This window comes from Hemiscyllium ocellatum, chromosome 15 (assembly GCF_020745735.1).
Source record: "Hemiscyllium ocellatum isolate sHemOce1 chromosome 15, sHemOce1.pat.X.cur, whole genome shotgun sequence".
NCBI classification, from domain to species: domain Eukaryota; kingdom Metazoa; phylum Chordata; class Chondrichthyes; order Orectolobiformes; family Hemiscylliidae; genus Hemiscyllium; species Hemiscyllium ocellatum.
In genome coordinates, this window is record NC_083415.1 from 28,157,839 (window position 1) to 28,178,704 (window position 20,866).

At 39.6% G+C, this 20,866-nt stretch overlaps 1 protein-coding gene across 1 annotated transcript in view; it reads left to right on the forward strand.

Moving 5' to 3' along the window:
- LOC132822656 (cadherin-like protein 26) overlaps nucleotides 1-20,866 on the forward strand; it is a 55,628-nt gene that overhangs the window by 34,184 nt on the left and 578 nt on the right. Inside the window, exons 10-14 of the mRNA XM_060835903.1 lie at nucleotides 522-755; nucleotides 12,324-12,545; nucleotides 14,501-14,622; nucleotides 16,698-16,808; nucleotides 18,729-18,818. Of these exons, the coding sequence (XP_060691886.1) occupies nucleotides 522-755; nucleotides 12,324-12,545; nucleotides 14,501-14,622; nucleotides 16,698-16,808; nucleotides 18,729-18,818 (779 nt within the window). The remainder of the gene's footprint in view (nucleotides 1-521; nucleotides 756-12,323; nucleotides 12,546-14,500; nucleotides 14,623-16,697; nucleotides 16,809-18,728; nucleotides 18,819-20,866) is intronic.

The following is a 20,866-nucleotide window of genomic DNA, read 5'->3' on the forward strand; positions in this document are numbered from 1 at the left end:
TCCCATACCGAGGGGAACCTTCTATAAACATGACCAGTCTTTATTCTTTCCCTATTTGATGTATTATTGGTTTTAAAAATGTTTGAAAAATATATTTATACAGAGGAAGAGAAGATTATTGCAAGGGCGCAGTTTCCCAATTAAAAGTAAGATAAGTTCATTCAACTGTAATAGAACTGTACAATTTTTGCTGTCATCTCAAGGAAGAAATGCCATAGTAAAATGGGTTAGCACTTTCCCATTAAGTATCTCAAGGGTTGAATATTGGAAGTGAGTAAATACTGTAATTTCATGCATTTTTTCACTAAGCACATTAAGTTTTCTGATCCATTTTATTGTAATAAGACATTGTACACAAAACTGAAAGAACATTTTTGTATTGGAAACTGAAAATAGGAACTTGTCAATCAATAATTGAAGTTATTCCTATAAAATGCATTTAGTAACTGTAATACTTGCAATCTCTTTTAAAAAAAGGGAATTAATATGGATACATTTGTGTAAATTTCTCTTCACTTTAGGTGTGCCACCTCTGACTGGAACAGCCACTCTGCACTTACACTTGTTAGATGTTAATGACAATGCACCATATATAGTGAACAACAATCAACATATGTGCACTAATAGTAATGAGCGATCCATCAATATTATGGCAGCAGATGATGATGAAAATCCATTCAGTGGTCCATTCACATTTGAACTAATGGATACCAAAGTATTTGGAAAGAAGATGTGGAAATTATCAACAGCATACGGTGAGTGTTCTTAAAGCTTTCAAGATGAGAGTTGATAGTGAAGCAGAACTTGAAATTTTTACTTATATTCCCATCATTGTTCCTCAGTTTACTTATTGATAGGAATTAATGTATTGAAATTCTTGTGTTGTATGCTCAGAAGACATTCAACTTGGTATAAGTGTATATTTATTTTGATAATAGTATTTCTCCTCTTTTGCAAAACAATCCTTTCATCATTGTAAATTACTACTCCATTGCCATCTATCCCTGAAATTCTTATTCTTTTAGCGTCAGCCAGAGGATTCCCTTTAATGACTCCTCTTCTTGCTCTTGCACCTTTACCTCTGTTATAAGTGATTTCTGTCTAGGCTTTCTGAATCTCCGGAGAATAGTCCCTGACACTTGGCTAACTATTCTAACTCTAGGGATCTGATTCAGAACAACCGGGTCCTGCCTCCGAACTCTGCCAACCGCGGACTGTCCTTTAACCCTTGTGTCAAGGGAGACTGTCCGCAAGGTTAAGTTCAAAAAGGCGAACTCCAAGTTGACTGGTATCAGCCCTTATCCCCACCGGCTGTCACTTTTCCCGTGGCAAATCGAAATACTGCGAGACACACACAAACGGAGCAACAGATGTTTATTCAATCTTCGAAGATTGGGCGAGTTCCAAAAAGGACTTCGGAAGTCGCAACGGGAGATTTTACAGCACTAATACTTATACATTATTTTTCCATTCAAATACATTGGTGATAATTTCATTGGTTTAAACATCTCACGCTATGGATTTTTCTTACATTAAAAATCATTAATGACAATTCCATTGGTTAAAGCATTTCACGCCTTTCTCTGCCAATTTCTTTAATTAAAATGTTATATTATTTTACAATTTTATCTTCATGTTCTATTAGTTATAACATTTGTTGATTTTTGTGTATGTCATGAAAAGAGCTTTCATTGTATTTTGCCCTCTGTGTCTAATCGAAGCATTCCTTGGTTTCTTGCCCAAGGTTACCATGTTCCTGGCTTTACAGAGGTAACTTCTAGTTCATGCTTCATTATGGCCTAGTCAATCATTAGTTTCATAATTTAGCTTCTATTCATTAAACCTCAGTTTTAGTACAGAAATTACCCCACTCATACCAAGAGAATGTGTGTGTGTGAGTGAGTGTGTGTGTATGTGTGTGGGTTTATGTGTGAGGTGTGTGTAGGTGTGTGTATGTGTGTGGGTTTATGTGTGAGGTGTGTGTGTGTGTATGTGTGTGTGTATGTTGTGTGTGTGTGTGTGTGTGTGAGTGTGTGTGTAGGTGTGTGTGTGTGTATGAGTGAGTGTGTGTGTGTGTAGGTGTGTGTGTGTGTGTGTGTATGTGTGAGGTGTGTGTGTGTGTTATATATGTGTGTGTGTGTGTGTGTAAATGCATGAAACTGCAGAAATTACATTAACCATATCAATTCCCCCTGTCTTTTTATTCAGTCTGTAATTTTTGCAACATGATAATAGCTTGTCTATTCCAATCAGCTTCAGTATCGTTTGCATCTGCTCGTAGGTGAATGCCCACTACTGAATTAGGGTCACTTTTCATCAATGCAGTCTCAATAAGGCGGGTAATTAGACCACGCAGACAGGGAATAATACAACAGCTCAAAGCAATTAAAACACCAATTACTAATAGAAGCGTAACCACCACTGAAACCATCACACCCTTCCATTTACCGAACCACTGCTCTAGCCAGCTAGTCCAATTAGTATTTATACCTGAATTCTCAGCAATTTCATCAGCCAGAGCCTGGAGACCCTCCAGGGCACGGGTCACTGAGCCATCAGGGGCCGTATTATTTGGAATAAAAGTACAACATTGAGGACCTATCATAGTACAAACGCCCCCTTTTTCAGCTAAGAGCATGTCCAAGGCTAGCCTATTTTCCCAGGCCATACGACTGGTTGCATCCATTTGTTCAGCCAAACCCTTTACTGCTTCTTTAGTGTGGTTAATAAATCGTGCCTGGTTATAATAAATGTAATTTATCCAATCCACATTCTTATTAATCGTAACCCACCAGAATAGAGATGACTCAAAGCCTGCTGAAATCTGGTTACGAGCTTTAAACTCATCAGGCACTCCCCTAGGGACCCCTATTGAATCAAGATAAATCCCTTTATCAAAAGAAGTGGATAGCAGTGATCTCTTATCTCTTCCTTTTTTCTCAACTAAATGTTCTCTTTCAAATGCCAGGGTGAATGGTATTGCCAATTGTACAATTGCACATATCCCCTTCCAATCAGGGGGCAGGGTAGGTCTCAGTATTTTCCCTCCACAATACCACCACGGATCCTCTCGTGGAACGTTTAAAGATGAGTAATTTCTTCCTTCCACTGCTTCAGTAACGTTTTTAATCACCGAACACAATCGCAGCTCCCCCAAATCAATAGATCCACCCTGTCTATAAACACACGATGTGTGATTCCCAACAGCAGCAGAAAACACAGGGGGAGCCTGCCTCTTGTGTCCTTTTAATGAAGGGAACAACGCAGACAAAGAGGCACATTTCGGATTTTTCCAAGCAGTCTCATCTTGATATAGGGCTATCATGCATTCCATGCCCTGTTTGTTCTGCTCCCACCCGAGCGGAAAGGGAACTACCCGAGACACTGTCCTACCGGAGGCACATGCATAGCAATTGCTTTTGTTCAGGCTTTTTACAGTATATTTAATCCATTCAATCCAGGCATTTGTTTATCCATCTCCTGTTTCTATTTCAAGAGTCTGTCTCAGGTCTTTAACCTCTATAATCTGCATTGACTTTGGATCAGTGTAAGGGGTTAAAGGTTGCAGTTTAGAATCAAGGAATCCCAAAGGCTGTCCCCGTCCAACGCCAATTCAAAAATAGCAGCCCACAAAACGCTTCCCATACACTGTCATCTCTATCTTTAAATCTTTACTAAGGAGTTGGGACCCATTTTTATGGGGAAATGAGTCTTCAGAGGAAGCATTTGTAATGGTGAGATATATATAGGATGACACTTCCTGTCAAAACAGTTTAGGGCTGGGCTAAAGGGGGCTCTATGAATAGTGATGCTAGGCGGTGGCTTTTGCGGTTCGGTAGGGTGTGAAGAAATATCTTGGAGGAAAGATATTCCCTTTGAAACTGTACATCTGGGCATTCTACTTAGGCTGCAAGCATCAATTTTTATAACTTGTGGAAATTCCGAAACAGAAATCATTAACACAACATCCGAAAAAGATATATGAGCAAAACTCAGAAGTAACAGGAATAGCAGCATAATTCTGACTAGTGCTAAGAACTTAAACAATATATCAAAGCACAAAACAAGATTAACATACAATTCTGAAGAAACAGTTCCCGCACTCACGTCGCCATAGTATAGTCAGTTAATCAAAGTCTGTTCAGTCTGAGTTATAGTGGGTCACGTGTTGATTCGGCTGTCCAGACTCCTTTCTTAACTGGAGAGGTGACTGGCCATTTGCCAGCTTTTCTCCGCCGTTCAATGGTGAGGAGTACTAGGAACGGGCCGTCCCACACAAGTTCGAGAGTTAACTGTTGTCAGTGTTTGATCAAAACCCCTTCACCGGGTTCAATAGTGTGCACAGCGAAATCCAGAGGTGGTGTCTGAGTCAGGAGTCCCTGGTGAAGTAAACGAGAAACAGCGAAGCCCAGGGTCTCAACATATTTACAGATACACATATCTCGTGACTCAAGCTCTAGGTGATAAACACTCAAACATTCATGCACTAACGAACAGATGACTTTCAGCCAGAAACACAACAAAATGTAATAGCTTCCGTTCTCTCTCTGTAGGTCCTCACACACAGCCAGTCTCTCTCTCTCTCTCTCTCTCTCATACGATGTTGGTCTCTCTGTCTATGTCTGCCTGTCACTGTCTCCTGTGTCTGCGCATCGGAGCTCATAGCGACCTCCCCTCGACCACCAGGTCTTCAAGTGCTAATTCTTTTCCCCAACTATCTCCACTCGCAGTCTCCAGTACTGCTGGGCAGTCCCCATGTGGCAGATCTTCCCTCCCTTTTTCCCGGAGGTCACTGCTCTACATATGGAACTGTTCAGGGTTGGTTGTCAGTAACATTTTAATTCTTTCAAGCACATCGCAGTTGTCAAATGTAATGTTTTCCCTGTGTCTGGGCGCATCTGCCCCCGGAGCTCCCGCTCCCTACCTACCGTTTTTCAATGCAGCCCTACGCGCCGTATAGCCCCCACGAACAATCTCAGCGCAATACAGTCTACTTACTGTCTCAACGTCCTGAAACTCACTCTCAAGTTACCCATATTAATTCGCATCTACCCTCAGAGTTTCTGTTCCCCCCTGCCTTATCAGCAGCCTATTTCTTTGTACATCTGTTCTGGAGCCACTGCTCCCCTGCCTCACTGGCAGCCTATCTCTCTGTGTAACTGGGTACATTTGCCCCTGGAGCCCCTGCTCCCCTGCCTCATTTTCCTGAAGGTGGATACCACCCCTCGTCGTGTGAATTTGGAATTGCTCTAACTTATTACTACCTTGCACTCAATCTCATGAATGGTCCTCCTTTCCATAAGAAGTCAGCCGGATTTGAACATGCTCCCACCTCTATCTTAAGGTCCTCTCTATCTAAGAGCACTGCCTCATATTTCAGGATTCGGGAGTCTGTGAGCCATCGTCCCGCTTTTTGATTCAGAATAGTGCGGACTTGGTGAGGAGTAACCACAGTCAGTGGTGCTCCAAACGTCAGTTTCTGGCTTTCTTCCACTAGTTTAGCAGTGGCTGCTAATGCTTGAACGCATTCAGGCCAACCCCGTGAGACAGGGTCTAGAATTTTGGAGAGGAAAGCTACAGGTTTTCTATGCCCCCCCCATTCTTGAGTTAAGAAGCTGTCCCGCTTTTGGCATTAACAAATAGTCTAAAATCTTTATTAAAATTTGGCAAGCTCAAAACGGGTGCTGTAACTCATTTTTCTTTTAAAGTTTCAATCAGCATTTTTCCTTCTGGGTCCCATTTAACCCTGTCCGGAGCTTCTTCTGTTAGCTGTAGATATAGCTTTTTTTGTAAGAATAGCATAGTCATCTATCCAGAGTCTGCAATAACCCAGCAAACCCAGGAACTTTCCGAGTTCCCTTTTAGTTCTGGGTAATCCTAATTCTACAATTCCTTTTATTCTTTCAGGGCTAATTCTCTTCTGTCCCTGACTGATTAGATGTCCTAAATATCTTACTTCCCGTTCCACATACTGTAGTTTGTTCTGACTAACTCGCAATCCCTTCACTGCAAGGTAGTTTAATAGATCATTGGTTCCCTGCTGTGTGTCAGTTTGGGTGGGACCGGACAACAGGAGGTCGTCCACATACTGAATTAACTTTAAAGTTGGTCTTAAAGTCAAGCCCTCAAGAACTTGTTCTAGGATCTGTCCAAACAAGTTTGGTGACTCGGTAAAACCTTCAGCTAAGACAGTCCACCTATACTGCTGTTTTCTCCCAGTATCAGGGTCCTCCTTAAGTTCTAATAAAATCATATCATGAGAAAAAAAAATAACGTTGAGCATTCATAAAATTACAATCAAAAATAGCACACTGAATCAAATGACAAACAACAAGTTTCACACATAAAACCATTAACAAACAGATGAATTCAAGCCAGAGCACAAAGTGTTAAACTGCTTGTTAGCTGAGAAGCCTTTTTTAAAAAAAATCCATACACAAACACAAATTCTCACATCCACAGAGACCTTTTTACAATCAAATTTACACACACAAAGACACACATAAATCTTCACCAACACAAAATTCCTATCGGGGGCCGGCCCACAAAGACATAAATATTCAGATTTAGATAACCACCTTATTTATCCGACTCCTTTTGTCTTTCATACAGTCCTCCCTTCACGAAGTGAATCTTTACCATCCGTCATCCTATTTCCCCATCTGGGTCTATACCCGAACATTTCCTAACTGACTCCCTTAATCTGTGTAAGAATGCACAGGGAGACTCGTCCTTTCCCTGCCTCAGGTTGAAAACCTTGGCTAAATTTTGTTGTTTGGGGATGCAAGTTTGTATCCCTTGGATTATCAAATTTTGCATGTCTAACATATTATTCCACCCTTCTATATTGTGGTGGTCCCAGTTAGGGTTCTGAAGGGGATATTTGTCTTCACCCCTAACCATCCCCCTCTCATGTCAAATTGTCCGGCAAGCTTAATACCGGCACTGCTACTAGTTTTTTTTTAATCTCAATTAATACTTTCCCTATCCAGTATCCCCATATAAGTCTCCTTTCTCCCCCAGTAAATAGTATATTCAAAAATAGACATTAACTCAGCCCACATATACAGACTGGGCCTCAAAAATTAATTTGTTCTGACAATCCTATCGGATTCTCATCCAGGACTGTCATTTCCTTTTAAATGTTCCGACCTCCCCACTGGTGAGGGGGTCACACACAAACCCAATCTCCTTGTCCCCTATCGGCACTTTAGTCGATACGTTCTTCCTTTTTTTTAAAGAAATATTGCAATGTTCCTAGCTTCTCATATCCTCAAACACCAATTTATTAATTCATGCTTGACTAACTTTAAAGCCTGTTCCTAACTTGTAAACATATTTATATATTTACGTCCATTTATTCAGTATTTAATATTTAAAATGTAAAATGCATACAGTTCCCAATTTTGAAATCCACTGTAATCACCCAGATTTAGTACTCTAATTTAGATCCAAAATTAGTTTTCTTATGTACTCCTGACCAATTATTTCTCAATTACAATACTTTAGGTCGTAAAATAATCAGAGCTGTCTTACAATAATTTGTCAATTCAAGTTAAAAAAAAAAATTCTAATGGCCGAATCCAAGGTCTCAGATAATAACCATGGAAGTTATCGTCTTTTTTTCCCGACAGTCTACTGTTGAACTGAAACTACAACTGTCCTTCACATATTGAAAATAAATCATGTTAAGTTTACATAAAGATCACATTTAAAACAATCCTGGAACTCAAGCTCCAGTGAATAAAACTTCCTCATTCAATCACCAACAAACCAATGTGCATTCAAACCGAATCACAGAGGGTTAAATGTTTTGCGAGCAGTTCTCGCACTCTCTCTCTCTCTCTGTCGGTCTTACTGCATGCTGCTGGTAAAAAATAAACTTCAGTTGTCTTATATAATTTGAGTTTAATGGGGCTACAACAAATCCTGTGGTCCGTTCCCCAAACGGGACCTCCCGTAGGGGACACAGTCTCACTACTTCTTTATCACCTCTTCCCCTCATCTCTCTCTCCTTTAGTCGTGCAGATCTCCTTACCCCCTCAGCCCCTGCTGCTGTGGCTTCCACGTCCCCTTCGCCAGATCCCCTGGATCCCGCTCCCGATTCTCCAACGGCCGCTGCCGTTGTTCCTCCTGAAGAGCATATGGCGGGGGTGCCACAGGCGGGGGTAAGTTCTCTAACACTTCCCACTTACTCTCATTCAGTGGGGTTAAAGGATATAAGGGTACTGGGGTTGGAGCAGTTGCTGTCAGGTTCCCTACCCAACATGCAGCATACTCGCTCTCTTTTAAACCTGGATACTGTTTATTCTTTACATAATCATTTAAAATTTGACAAACCCAATCCTCGTCCGATCCAAATTTCGGCCAGATCACTGATGGCGGACGGATGGGTTCTTTTACCCAAACAAAACAACAGTATTTTATCATTTCCTTTTTCTTTAAGCCCCGACTTTCGTAGGGACTCCAATTCCCCAATTTTCGTCCCAGCGGACTATTAAGGGGAATCTGTGGGGTTTCGTTTTCCCGTTCCTTTTTAGACCTGGAACCTCGGCCACCCATGGTTGGTCTTCAGGCTAACCTACACTCTGGTTACTCAATTAACCCCGGTTACCTGTCACAACCACCGAGTCGACAAGGCAGTGTACCCTTCTCAACCGCGAAAGCCCCAAAATACCAGAGAAGGTTCTTACCTTGATCCTGTGCACGGAGTTGTCCGACTCAAAGTAAAAAATCACCTTTTTACTTTTTCGAAGCTTCAACCTTTTTACTTTATTGCGAGCGCCACCTATTCACATCATTTGCTCAAACATCTGTGTGTGCCACAGTGTCCCAGAATCATTCAGAGCCTCCCGTGGGAGTTCTGTTTAGGATCCCGGACGAGCCCCCAAATTTGTTATAAGTGATTTCTGTCTAGGCTTTCTGAATCTCCGGAGAATAGTTCCTGACACTTGGCTAACTATTCTAACTCTAGGGATCTGATTCAGAACAACCGGGTCCTGCCTCCGAACTCTGCCAACCGCGGACTGTCCTTTAACCCTTGTGTCAAGGGAGACTGTCTGCAAGGTTAAGTTCAAAAAGGCGAACTCCAAGTTGACTGGTATCAGCCCTTATCCCCACCGGCTGTCACTTTTCCCGTGGCAAATCGAAATACTGCGAGACACACACAAACGGAGCAACAGATGTTTATTCAATCTTCGAAGATTGGGCGAGTTCCAAAAAGGACTTCGGAAGTCGCAACGGGAGATTTTACAGCACTAATACTTATACATTATTTTTCCATTCAAATACATTGGTGATAATTTCATTGGTTTAAACATCTCACGCTATGGATTTTTCTTACATTAAAAATCATTAATGACAATTCCATTGGTTAAAGCATTTCACGCCTTTCTCTGCCAATTTCTTTAATTAAAATGTTATATTATTTTACAATTTTATCTTCATGTTCTATTAGTTATAACATTTGTTGATTTTTGTGTATGTCATGAAAAGAGCTTTCATTGTATTTTGCCCTCTGTGTCTAATCGAAGCATTCCTTGGTTTCTTGCCCAAGGTTACCATGTTTCTGGCTTTACAGAGGTAACTTCTAGTTCATGCTTCATTATGGCCTAGTCAATCATTAGTTTCATAATTTAGCTTCTATTCATTAAACCTCAGTTTTAGTACAGAAATTACCCCACTCATACCAAGAGAATGTGTGTGTGTGAGTGAGTGTGTGTGTATGTGTATGGGTTTATGTGTGAGGTGTGTGTAGGTGTGTGTATGTGTGTGGGTTTATGTGTGAGGTGTGTGTGTGTGTATGTTGTGTGTGTGTGTGTGTGTGTGTGTGTGTAGGTGTGTGTGTGTGTATGAGTGAGTGTGTGTGAGTGTAGGTGTGTGTATGTGTGTGGGTTTATGTGTGAGGTGTGTGTGTGTGTGTGTGTGTTATATGTGTGTGTGTGTGTGTGTGTGTGTAAATGCATGAAACTGCAGAAATTACATTAACCATATCACCTCTGATATACTGTGAAGATTGATTCTTGGTCCCTTCCTATTTCTCAGCTAAATGCTTCCTTAGTAATACTGTTCCAGACTATATCATGAGTTTCCACCTGAACAGGTTTTGGGAGTAAGGCTATTTGGTTATACTAGAGGTGGGGTGCCAGGGTTGACAATTGAATAATTTTCAGGAAGCAGGAGGTCATGAATGACGTCAAGGGCCATGGTTTGGTGACAATATCTTTGCATTGTTCGAGGATTGGTTGGTAGATGTGTGGCAGAGGATAGGAGTGAATAGATCGCTTCAGGCTGTGGCGAGTTAGGAGCAATGTTTGAGCCCTCAGCAATTTACAATTTATGCAGTTACGTGGACAGGAAACTGTGTGTGGTGCATCCAGACCTATGGGCAATGTAGGACTGGATGGGGGAATGGTGCTGGTCTGTGGGGAAAATGAATTGAGGCCGCAGGCGATGTGTTAAACATCTTTCAGTTGCTTGTCGAAAGAAGAGACCAGACTTCAAATGTTACTCAGCTTTAGAATTATGTGTATGGCTCATAACTAAACAACCCATTACCAGTGTTCCATTCATAGGTAAACAAGTCATTGTCCAAGTAGTGACAAATTCCAACCTTATACAGCCTACTTTAATGAAAAGAGTGGCTGGTTTATGGTGAGGTGAATGGGCTATAATGTCAACAGACATGAGGTTATTCTCTTTGTGGAGGGAAATTGAGGAGTAGGATATTTTTGGATGGTGAGAGAATGGGCAGTGTTATTTAGTAGAGCCTACACTTCTTTATGGTGGCATGATGGCTCAGTGCTGCCTCACAGCGCCAGGGGACCCAGGTTCAATTCCAGCCTCAGGCGACTGTCTGTGTGGAGTTTGCACATTCTCCCTGTGCTTGTGTGGGTTTCTTCCAGGTGCTCTGGTTTACTCCCACAATCTAAAGATGTGGAGGTTAGGTGAATTGGCCATGCTAAATTGCCAATAGTGTAGGTTATTAGTCCGGGGTAAATGTGAAGGGAATGGGTCTGGGTGGGTTACTCTTCGGAGGGTCGGTGTGTACGTGTTGGGTCAAAGGGCCTGTTTCCACACTTTAGGGATTCTATTTATGCATGATTCCCAGGGTTTGACAGATAGCTGCCATAGGTGGTTTAGATGGTGGATATTGTGAAGAGACCATGAGCAAACAAAACCTTTACTCAATGTAATTTATCATAATGAGAAGTGAATTCATTGAAACATAAGATTCTTGAGTCCCTTGGTAGTATGGATACTGAGGAATATTTCCCAAACCTGGAGCACTGAGAATCATTGTCACAGTCTCAGAGTAAGAGGTTGGCCATTTGGGACTTAGTGGTGGGCAGAGCTTTTGTCACTCAATAGGTTGTGGAATTTACATGCAGCATCCCAAAGAGGGCTGTGGTTGCTCTGTTGTGTATTTAAAGTGGAACAATGGAATTTTGGATACAAAGGGAATGAAAGAATATGGAATTGTGTTGGAAAATGGAGCTGAGATATATATCCATGATGATCATAGTGACTGATGGAGGATACTCCAAGAAAGGCTGAATCTACGTCTTATGTTTATACAATTATGATTCCCAGTCCTATCATCTCTCTTAACAATCTCTAAATTGTTGCTACGTTCACTTGAAATCAGTACTGGCTGAGCATAAACTTATTCCAATTAAATAAAGGGAATTTGAAGCCATTGTGTTCAGTCCCAAGGCAAACTACCTAGCCATCAACTCCATTCCTCTCCATGACAACTGTTTGAGGTAGAACCAGAACCTTGGTGTGGTATTTAACACCATGATAAGTTTTGGATCACATCTTCTATCAGTAAGGATAGAAGGGGGACTTCTGAGGACCTTCATAGCACGCCTGACTCTACGCAGTTTCCATTCATCTGCTTCTGAAATCTTCATTTCTCTTTTCTTATCTCTAGACTTGACCATTTTACCACTTCTAGGCATATTCTAATCAGTGGAACTTTCAGCTCATTCAAATTCCTGTTACATAAAAAGTCTGCATTTCTCCATTTCCAGCCTGTTGAGCATTCCCAATTTATGACCGTGTTTTTCAATTGTCAATCTTTTGAATCCCTCACTAAATGTCTCTAACCCTCTTCATTTTAAGACTCCTCAAAACCTACCTCTTCAATCAAATGTTTGGTCACCTGACCTAATATCTCCTTATGAGGCTTGATTGATAGCTCCACTATAAAGTGCTTTGAGATGCTTTACTATTGAAAAAGGCACATTCAATTTACAAATTGGTGTTGTGGTATAATGTATAAAGTTCAGTTTTATTCATTGACTGTGCTCTGTGTTCAGGCACATCTTCACAGCTTATGAGTCTGCAGGATCCCTTACCAGGAGTTTATGCAGTGCCTTTCAAGATCCATGATCAACAAGGAATTAGTAATGTGAATGTATTGAATTTGCGTGTTTGTCACTGCCCAGATGAGGTTGAATGTGAAAGCCTGGAAACCCATAGATCCATTGGTGTTGGCACATGCATTGGTGTTCTGTTTGCCTCATTGTTATTACTGCTTTGTAAGTATACAAATATCCTGGATCTCTCATTTACAGTCAGTTCAAATATAAATTTCAAACAATTTAAGCTTCATTTCCTGTCATTGATCGTTGAGATATTCCACCATCCCTATAAGAGAAGTGAAGAAAATATATTGATGAAGAAAGAAAATTAAACATTTAATCCAATTAATTCCTTTATTTTTAAACAATTATTCATGTACTAACATTAACACGAGGTAAAAGAAATGTTTGATTCATTTCAATGGCATAAAATGTAAAGTAATATATTTGCGGTAGAAGGGCAGCAAAAGGAAAGAATGTGTGCTATGAAGATGTCGGTGTACTGTACTTTTAAGAGAGTTAAAAGCTGATAGAGCTATCTAACAGCACCAAGTGTTCTCAATAAGATACAATGTAATAGGTGCTCTCGCTGCTGGGGTAGCTGGTTGCCTGAAAATGACAAAATAGGTTTGAATTAGGCCAATTAGTTTAAATTATACCCTGAAAAATATCAAATTCCAATCCAATTTGAATTTACTATATTGACAATCTTAAAAACCAATAAAACAATCTGATGTTTTGGGGGGCAAAAGATTGGGGAAAATTGAACAGTTGAGTAGAGAACTGCTAAGCTACCAGTATGCAAAAAAACTGCCTGAAAAATAGCTCTCTTAAAAGTATCTTTATTGATCAGTAACCTGTGAAGCAGAATCCCTAAGAAAAAGAAAAGAAGACACAGGAAGATCCAAATAGAAGTACCGAAATCTGCCTGGTTTCGAGATAAAAAGTTTTGTTTTGTACATCTTACATGGGAGTTTTATTGAACTAGTATTGTAGAAGGGGAAGGTAAAAGATAGGTGAGAGGAAGGGCTTGTAAATAATTGTTTGTTCATTATTCTCTGTTACACTTTAAGAAAAAAAGTTTTTAATTTTTACTTTAAATGCCTCTTGGCCTCTCGAATTTTCACAGATTACTGCACAGGATAAATCTTTTCTGTGTTGCTGGTTTACATTAAGCAGGAGAGTTTACCCCGTGTTGTAATACATGTTAAGACATTTACCAAAGCAGCTGAACAAAGTGACAGCAAAACATGCAAAGTATAGATCAAAAAGACATGCAAAAAAAAAGCAAGTAAGATTCTGGAGGAGCTCTGATGACGAGTCATCTAGGCTCGAAAAATTAGTTTGCTCTCTCTCCACAGATGCTGCCTGACCTGCTTTGATTTCCAGCATTTTTTTGTTTTCAGTCAAGTAAGATTCTGGATTGTACACATAGCAGCAATTAATATAGTGCATAAACACATGAGGAATTAAAGCAGGAGCAGGCCAAACAATCCCATCCAGTTCTGCTCTCTCATTCAATACGATCATTATTGCATTTCTATGTCAACTCCAATCTCCCACTCTGTCCCTATAGCCCTCGATTCCCTTAGTTCTCAAACATTTAACCATCTCAGCAAGACAAAGTCCAAATCATGATCCTGATGGGGTCAGATATGTCATCCCTGGCTCCTGAGAGATTTAAAAATTATATCTAACTGGTTAACACAACTTGCTAATATGCAATAGGCTTCATCTTGTGGTTAAGACAAGTGTCTCTTTCTTTAAGACTCAAGAGTGTTTCATTTTTTACCACTGTTAACTGAGCAACACTTCAGACCCAGTATAGAAAGGAGAAATATTAACTTAATAGAATGTTAATTGAGAATAGAAAAGAGGAATGACGGCAGCATTCTACTCCAACCATTACTGGTAGTGGTCTTGATTCTGCAGATGTATGACAGTTGCCACATATGCAAGTGTGATAGGCTAAATGGCCTCTCTGTGTACAGTAATTTGTGTGATTCAGCTCTTGCTACTCAACAAACATTTACTCCTGGCTTTCTTAAAATATGTGGAGTCAAACTGTAATACTTGGATCACGTATGTATTATGCATTAGCACTCATTGTAATGTCCTTTTCCTTCTTACAGTTGTTCTATGCTCATTTTTGTTTTGTAATTTCACCAACAAGATGCAGACTAATTTAGTCCCTGATGAACCTAATGGGTCATTAATAAAATACAATGAAGAAGGAGGTGGTGCACCATGTTCAGTAAGTGATCAAAATGTACTTATTTTCCCAGCTCCTCTTGTTATCCTTGTCTTAATCTGAGTTATGATGAGTAAAGATAATTTTATAGAAAGGTTTTGTGGATGAGTTACAATTTTCATCCCTTTATAGTTGGCAAGGTAATCTTAACATGATTAGTAAAAAGTGAATCTTCTTTATTATAGAGTGTGTCTTCTTTATTATAGAGAGAGATTAGATACCCTACAGTATGGAAACAGGCCCTTAGACCCAACAAGTCCACACCAACCCTTAAAAGAATAACCCACCCAGATTCATTCCCTTACCCTATATTTACCCCTGACTAAGAGACAGAGGGTAGAAGGAGAAATAGATAAATTGAGTAGAGAGGGAGCAAACGGCTGATTGGATTTCTTTTCTGTACTTAATGTAGTAAAATTTAATATAGAAAGAGTTTGATACATGATTTCTTCTTTAGATTAGATTACTTACAGTGTGGAAACAGGCCCTTCAGCCCAACAAGTCCACACCGACCCATATCCCTACATTTACCCCTTACCTAACACTATGGACAATTTAGCATGGCCAATTCACCTGACCCGCACATCTTTGGACTGTGGGAGGAAACCCACGCAGACACGGGGAGAATGTGCAAACTCCACACAGTCAGTCGCCTGAGTTGGGAATTGAACCCGGGTCTCAGGCGCTGTGAGGCAGCAGTGCTAACCACTGTGCCACCGTGCCACCATGGATTTAAGTAAAGATTTTCCAATGCTTCCAAATTACTGACAGAAGAATTTGGAGGTGTTAAGGTGCAGAGCTATGGATTGAATTCCAGTTCAGAACAGGTTAACAACGAGGTGCTCAAAATAAATGCAGAATGATCTGCTGAGTGAGTTAATTACAAGTATGCTGACAAACTGGAAAGAACATATTGAATGTCCCCAAATAACTAGCATGCTTAAAATATTATTAAATTTGCAATTGACTGCTTTGGCCGTGGTAAATGTTAGCACTGTCTGCTCAGTATAGGTGTGCACTGTGTAAGTGTGGGGATGGCAATCCACAGTGAAAATACAGATGAGTAGTAGGTGTCATTTGTTTAGAAAATGTAAAGATGGCATTACCTATTATGTTCTCTCCACAATACTGTCTAACTATATTTTGAATACTCAGCTTTTATTTTAGCATTATCTGCATTCATTTCAAACAATCTATTGTTCCATAAATAATGGGGATTTTCCTGATGTCTCTGCCATACAATGATTTCCATTTATGTTATCTTCATACATTAAAACAAATTCTAGCTCTAGCTTCTCCTTATGTATACTTCAGCATTCAAGAATAGTCTGGGGTAGTCCTCCAGTATAGTCCAGACAGAATGTGCCACGTTATCCTAGAATGTTGTGTTCTGCAGAACTTACTGGGAGCTGAAGAGCATTATGGACTTTCAAGGTCAAGATGCGTGCCTTTGATTCTAACTGTGGGTGCAAACTGCAACCTCTATTTATTTGTTTTGTGGTCTCTTTGGCTGGCTGCTAATAAAAGATCATGTTTGATTTTGTCCAAATGCTTGCCTGTGTGTGATATTCTCTTCCTAAACAATGACAAGATGCGGGTGACTACTGGACATTAGGGAAAGTCGTGAAGATTCAGAGAAGATCTGAAGTGGGATGTAGCTAAGGAAAGGTAAAGAGTGTGACCTGGTTGTTCACAGTAACTAAAATGAGAGACTGGGGCAGCATATGGAAGGGAGTATCAGCCATGGTCAGTGTGGTTTTTTTGGCTGCTATGCTATTACACGGTCAGAAAAGGTCAACACCGGATTGCAACACATGTCCAACTAGTGAACTTTGAAAGGTGGCATGGGCACAAGGGATGCCAGCTGTCCAGTTAAGCAGCGCATTATTCTGGGAATGGTGCATGATGAGAGATAAGTTGGCAATTTAACCAAGAATATAGAACATTTAGATTATAGTGTAACTATTTCATAGATTCAAGGCTATGAAGGAAAATATTTCCATGTAAACTATACAAGCATAAGAAAAGCAATGTATATTGCAAATTTGAGCTGATTTATTTATTTTCTTCTTCTGCAGGCTGACTTTATTTCACGATTCTTGCCAGAAGAAAATGGTCACCTTTTACTCCATGGCTTTGAAACTTCAGGCACTTTGCAAATAGAGAATGAGAATCTGCTCAAACACAAAGTAAACAACTGTTTTCCCAAGTGTGAATCCTTAGTAGAAGTTATTTACTTTACAAAAACATAATTAAAATAGACTCACAAATTCTAATTCCTTGATGTAACAACAATGGAGTTCCACATAAAGTTGCACAAGATCTCAAGATTTGGTTCAGTCTGAATAGTTTTTTAAACATTTCAATAAGTACCTTTCTTTACTTCCTGTTCATGACATTTTCAATATTATTTCAATAACATGCCAAATGAACACGCAAGGGAAAGAATGGCACGCTGGCTCAGTGATTAACACTGCTACCTCACAACGCTAGGGACTTGGGTTTGATTCCAGCCTTGGGTGACTATGTGGAGTTTTCACATTCTCCCTATGTCTGTGCAGGTTTGCTCCAGTTTTCTGCTACATCCAAAGATGCGCAAGTTAAGTGGGTTGACCTTGTTGAAATTGTCTGTAGTGTTCAGGTTAGGCTAAGTAGGTTAGCCATGGTAAATATGGGACTAAGAACAGAGTGAGGGTCTGGGTGGGATGATTGGTGATAGGCTGAATAGCCTCCTTCTGCACTATAGGGATTCTATCCTATATATCCTGAATATATAAAAAAAACTTCAGACAATGGCATTCCTGCTACACTACACTCCAATAATTGCCATTTTAACTATGGAATAGGATCAGCTGCACACAAGTAATCTAATCATACTGACACACAACATTAATAGTCTACCATTTAGTGAGAGACCTTACAATCCAATAAACATAAAATAGTGCAGACACTGGAAAGCTGAAGGAAAGACAGAGCATGCTCGAGAAACTCAGCATTTGTAGAGAGAAAACAAAAGAGTTAACATTCCAGTTTGACTCTCCATCAGAACTAGGTTGAGCAAACAGGAAGAATATAATTCTGTCCAGGGCTAACCCATTAATTATTGCCACTTGTCTCACCACTTCTAGGGAGGGGAACATTGCACTCACAGTTACTGAAACACATATAGGATAATATGCATAAAACTTTTTTATTGCATGTGTAGCATACATTCATACTTTAATAGATTGAAGAGCAATAAAAATCTATGTTTTAATCCATGTGGGAATTTTAAATTTACATTTCTGTCAATGTTCCAGATTGAGCCACAATACAAGTGTGTGCTCAATCAGATTAGGAGCCCAGAAGTGGCCATGATTACTTATGATCTTTCTGGAGATAGCCAATTTTTAAAAAAAGCCAACCGAGGGCACCCATCCACCATGAACATATGGTGGACCAGTCAATCAGGAGGCTGAGTAAGAGAGCTCACAGTGATGTCTAGCCAACAGTGCTAATGAAGCCACTGAGGTAGAGATGAAATACAAGGGAATCTCAACAAGAAAGCCCTCCCTGCAGGACAGTAAAGTGTTAAAACTCCCTCCTGACTACAGGCACTAGGGCTATTCATGTGGTGAAGGAGGTCCTCCACAGAGTGAAAGACTGTTGCTGTTGATTCCAAGTTGATACATAAGAAGATGATTGATCAAAGACATCATTAGTTCACCTCCTCACTTCCCTGGACTGCTGCCAAGAGACCACCCTCAGTTAAATGACAGGATCTGGTCTCAGGCACCATCTGGATAACCCCAGCTGTGTATATCTGCCCAAGCTCATCCAATTATGGACTTAATGGACTATCTGCTGCTGCTTGGCTATGATTCTATACAGATTAAATGTAACTTGCAGATTCTTCAACTCTAGCCCCTTGAAATGGACCTTAGAGTTTTGTTTGCTCTTTAAATGAACTTATTTATTTGCATCACAAACTTCAATGGCTTGTGAATCTATGTCCTGACCAGTGTGTTTTTCTATCCCAGCTAGAATGTTGAATTCCAGGGAGTATATGGCTTTCTTATTCTTCAATGTGATTCAATTATGGTACAATTAAAGATTTTTTTTTACTTCAGGGATTCTTCCAACCTTCAGCAAAAAATTTGACCCCAGTGAACTCTTCACCTAGCTATGACTTCAATAATCATAATGGCCTGGAGACTGCAGTAAGAATATATTTATTATTTATTGATGAAGCATCCCACTGCCAAATATTTCCTTTGACTTCAGCTGCAGTTGTTTGATACAGATAATACTAGGCCAAATTTGTTCAATTATTTCTACTTAAAAAAATTATACCCAAACATAGCATATGAACATGTCTTTAGGATCACATCTCATGTTAGTTCAAAATATTTTCAATATACAGTATACTATTCCATTTGATTTTCTTATAGAAGGAAGTGGCATTTGTATAAAGCTTTTCAGGGCCAGTGAAGTATTGTGAAATATAGCCATTGTTCTAATTTACAAAATGTGCAGCAACAAACAGCAATATGATGATGTATTAATCTGTTTTTGTGATATTAATTCAGAACCTAGGACATAGGAAAAGCTCTTTGCTTCTTTTCAAAGTAATGTCATTGGGCCAAATCTTATGTTTTTCGCTAAGTCTGAATTGCACTGAGATTTTTGGAGGGACTACAATGAAATGCAGAAGCATGATATAAATGGATCCGAGGGTGTCATGAGGGTTCTTAGGGGGTGGCACAGAGACTGTTGGATACCAATGTCTGTGGACGTGTGGTGCATGTGGTTGCTGTCCGTGGAGTGTTCCTAGAGATGTTGATGTTCACTGTCCAGCATGGAGGTCCTTCATAGCAAGTGGCATATTGAATTTGCCAGGGACCTACCCTGATTTCCATTTCACATTTTCTCAATGTATAGAATATTTGGTAAATTAGGAAGCTAAATATTAACGAGGCAAGTTAGGCCATTATCAATAATCCCAAATAATTGGCAACTTGCCATTGCTTGATGAGAAGCTGGCTGTGCCAATTGTCAAAAGCAAAAAGATGGAGTGAAATGCTCCTGTTGTCAATTTTGACCTTACCCACCAAATTCCTCGCCTAATTCTGTCACAGATCTTGCCATAGCCAATGCAACACAGATCCCGATAGGACTCCACCCATGAAATCTTACAAACTAAACTGAGCAGGCAGTGAGATTTTGATTTAACATCTTATTCAAAGGATGTCAGCTCTAACAGTGTAGCCCTCCCTTAGTAAAACATTGAAGCATCAATCTTGGTATTTATACACAAATCCTGGAAAGGGACTCAGACCCAGAAGCTTGTAACTCAGAAGTGAAACTATGACAAAGTGAGCCATGGTTGACATTTTATGAGATGCTAATAATGTGCTAGAAATAATGGAAACCATATCAGAGGAAATTATCCAGCAACACATGATAGAAAGGAGAAAGAACTTACTATTATATACTTTATTCATATTGCCAGGATATCCAGAGTACTTCACAGTTAGAGAATTGTTTTTTGAATGTTGTCACTGTTTGAATATAGGCAAATGTAACAGCTAATTTTCATATAGTAAGGACCCATCAACAACAATGAGATAATGACCAGACAATATGTATGTAGATTGAGGGATAAATGTTGGCTAGGACATAGGAAATTTCTCTGATATTCATTCATTAGTATCATACCTATTACAATCACTGCCATTATACCACACCTAATACATTTTAAAATTGTGAAGACATATATTTTTAATGTAGAGGCAAACTCTATCAACTTTGTATGCCAATTGCAAAGTTACTAGTTTCCATCTTGATCAGATAGTTAGAAATTCAGACTGCATTGCTACCCCAATCTAATGTAATCAATATGCTAAAATGTATTGATAATCATAATTTAAAGTGAAAATTAACTTCTGTCAAAAGTCAGTTAAAACAAACTGCAACAGAAAATAATTTATCTTGATTGTGTCTTTTAATATATTTTTAGTTTTAGATTGCTGGTGTGAAGTTGTATATGTCATTAGATTATCTAGGAATTTTGATTAAAAATGTAATAATTTATTCATTGTTGTCTTATTTGTGCATCTAAATCCTTAGGGTAGAATACATTTCTCTGAGTCAACTATGTCTCCAACTATACACCAAACTGGATCCAGACAAGTCATGAGAAGTAATCTAGATGATCTTATCTACCAGGTACCAGTATAGCGATTAGACACAAAATAATTAATTGCTT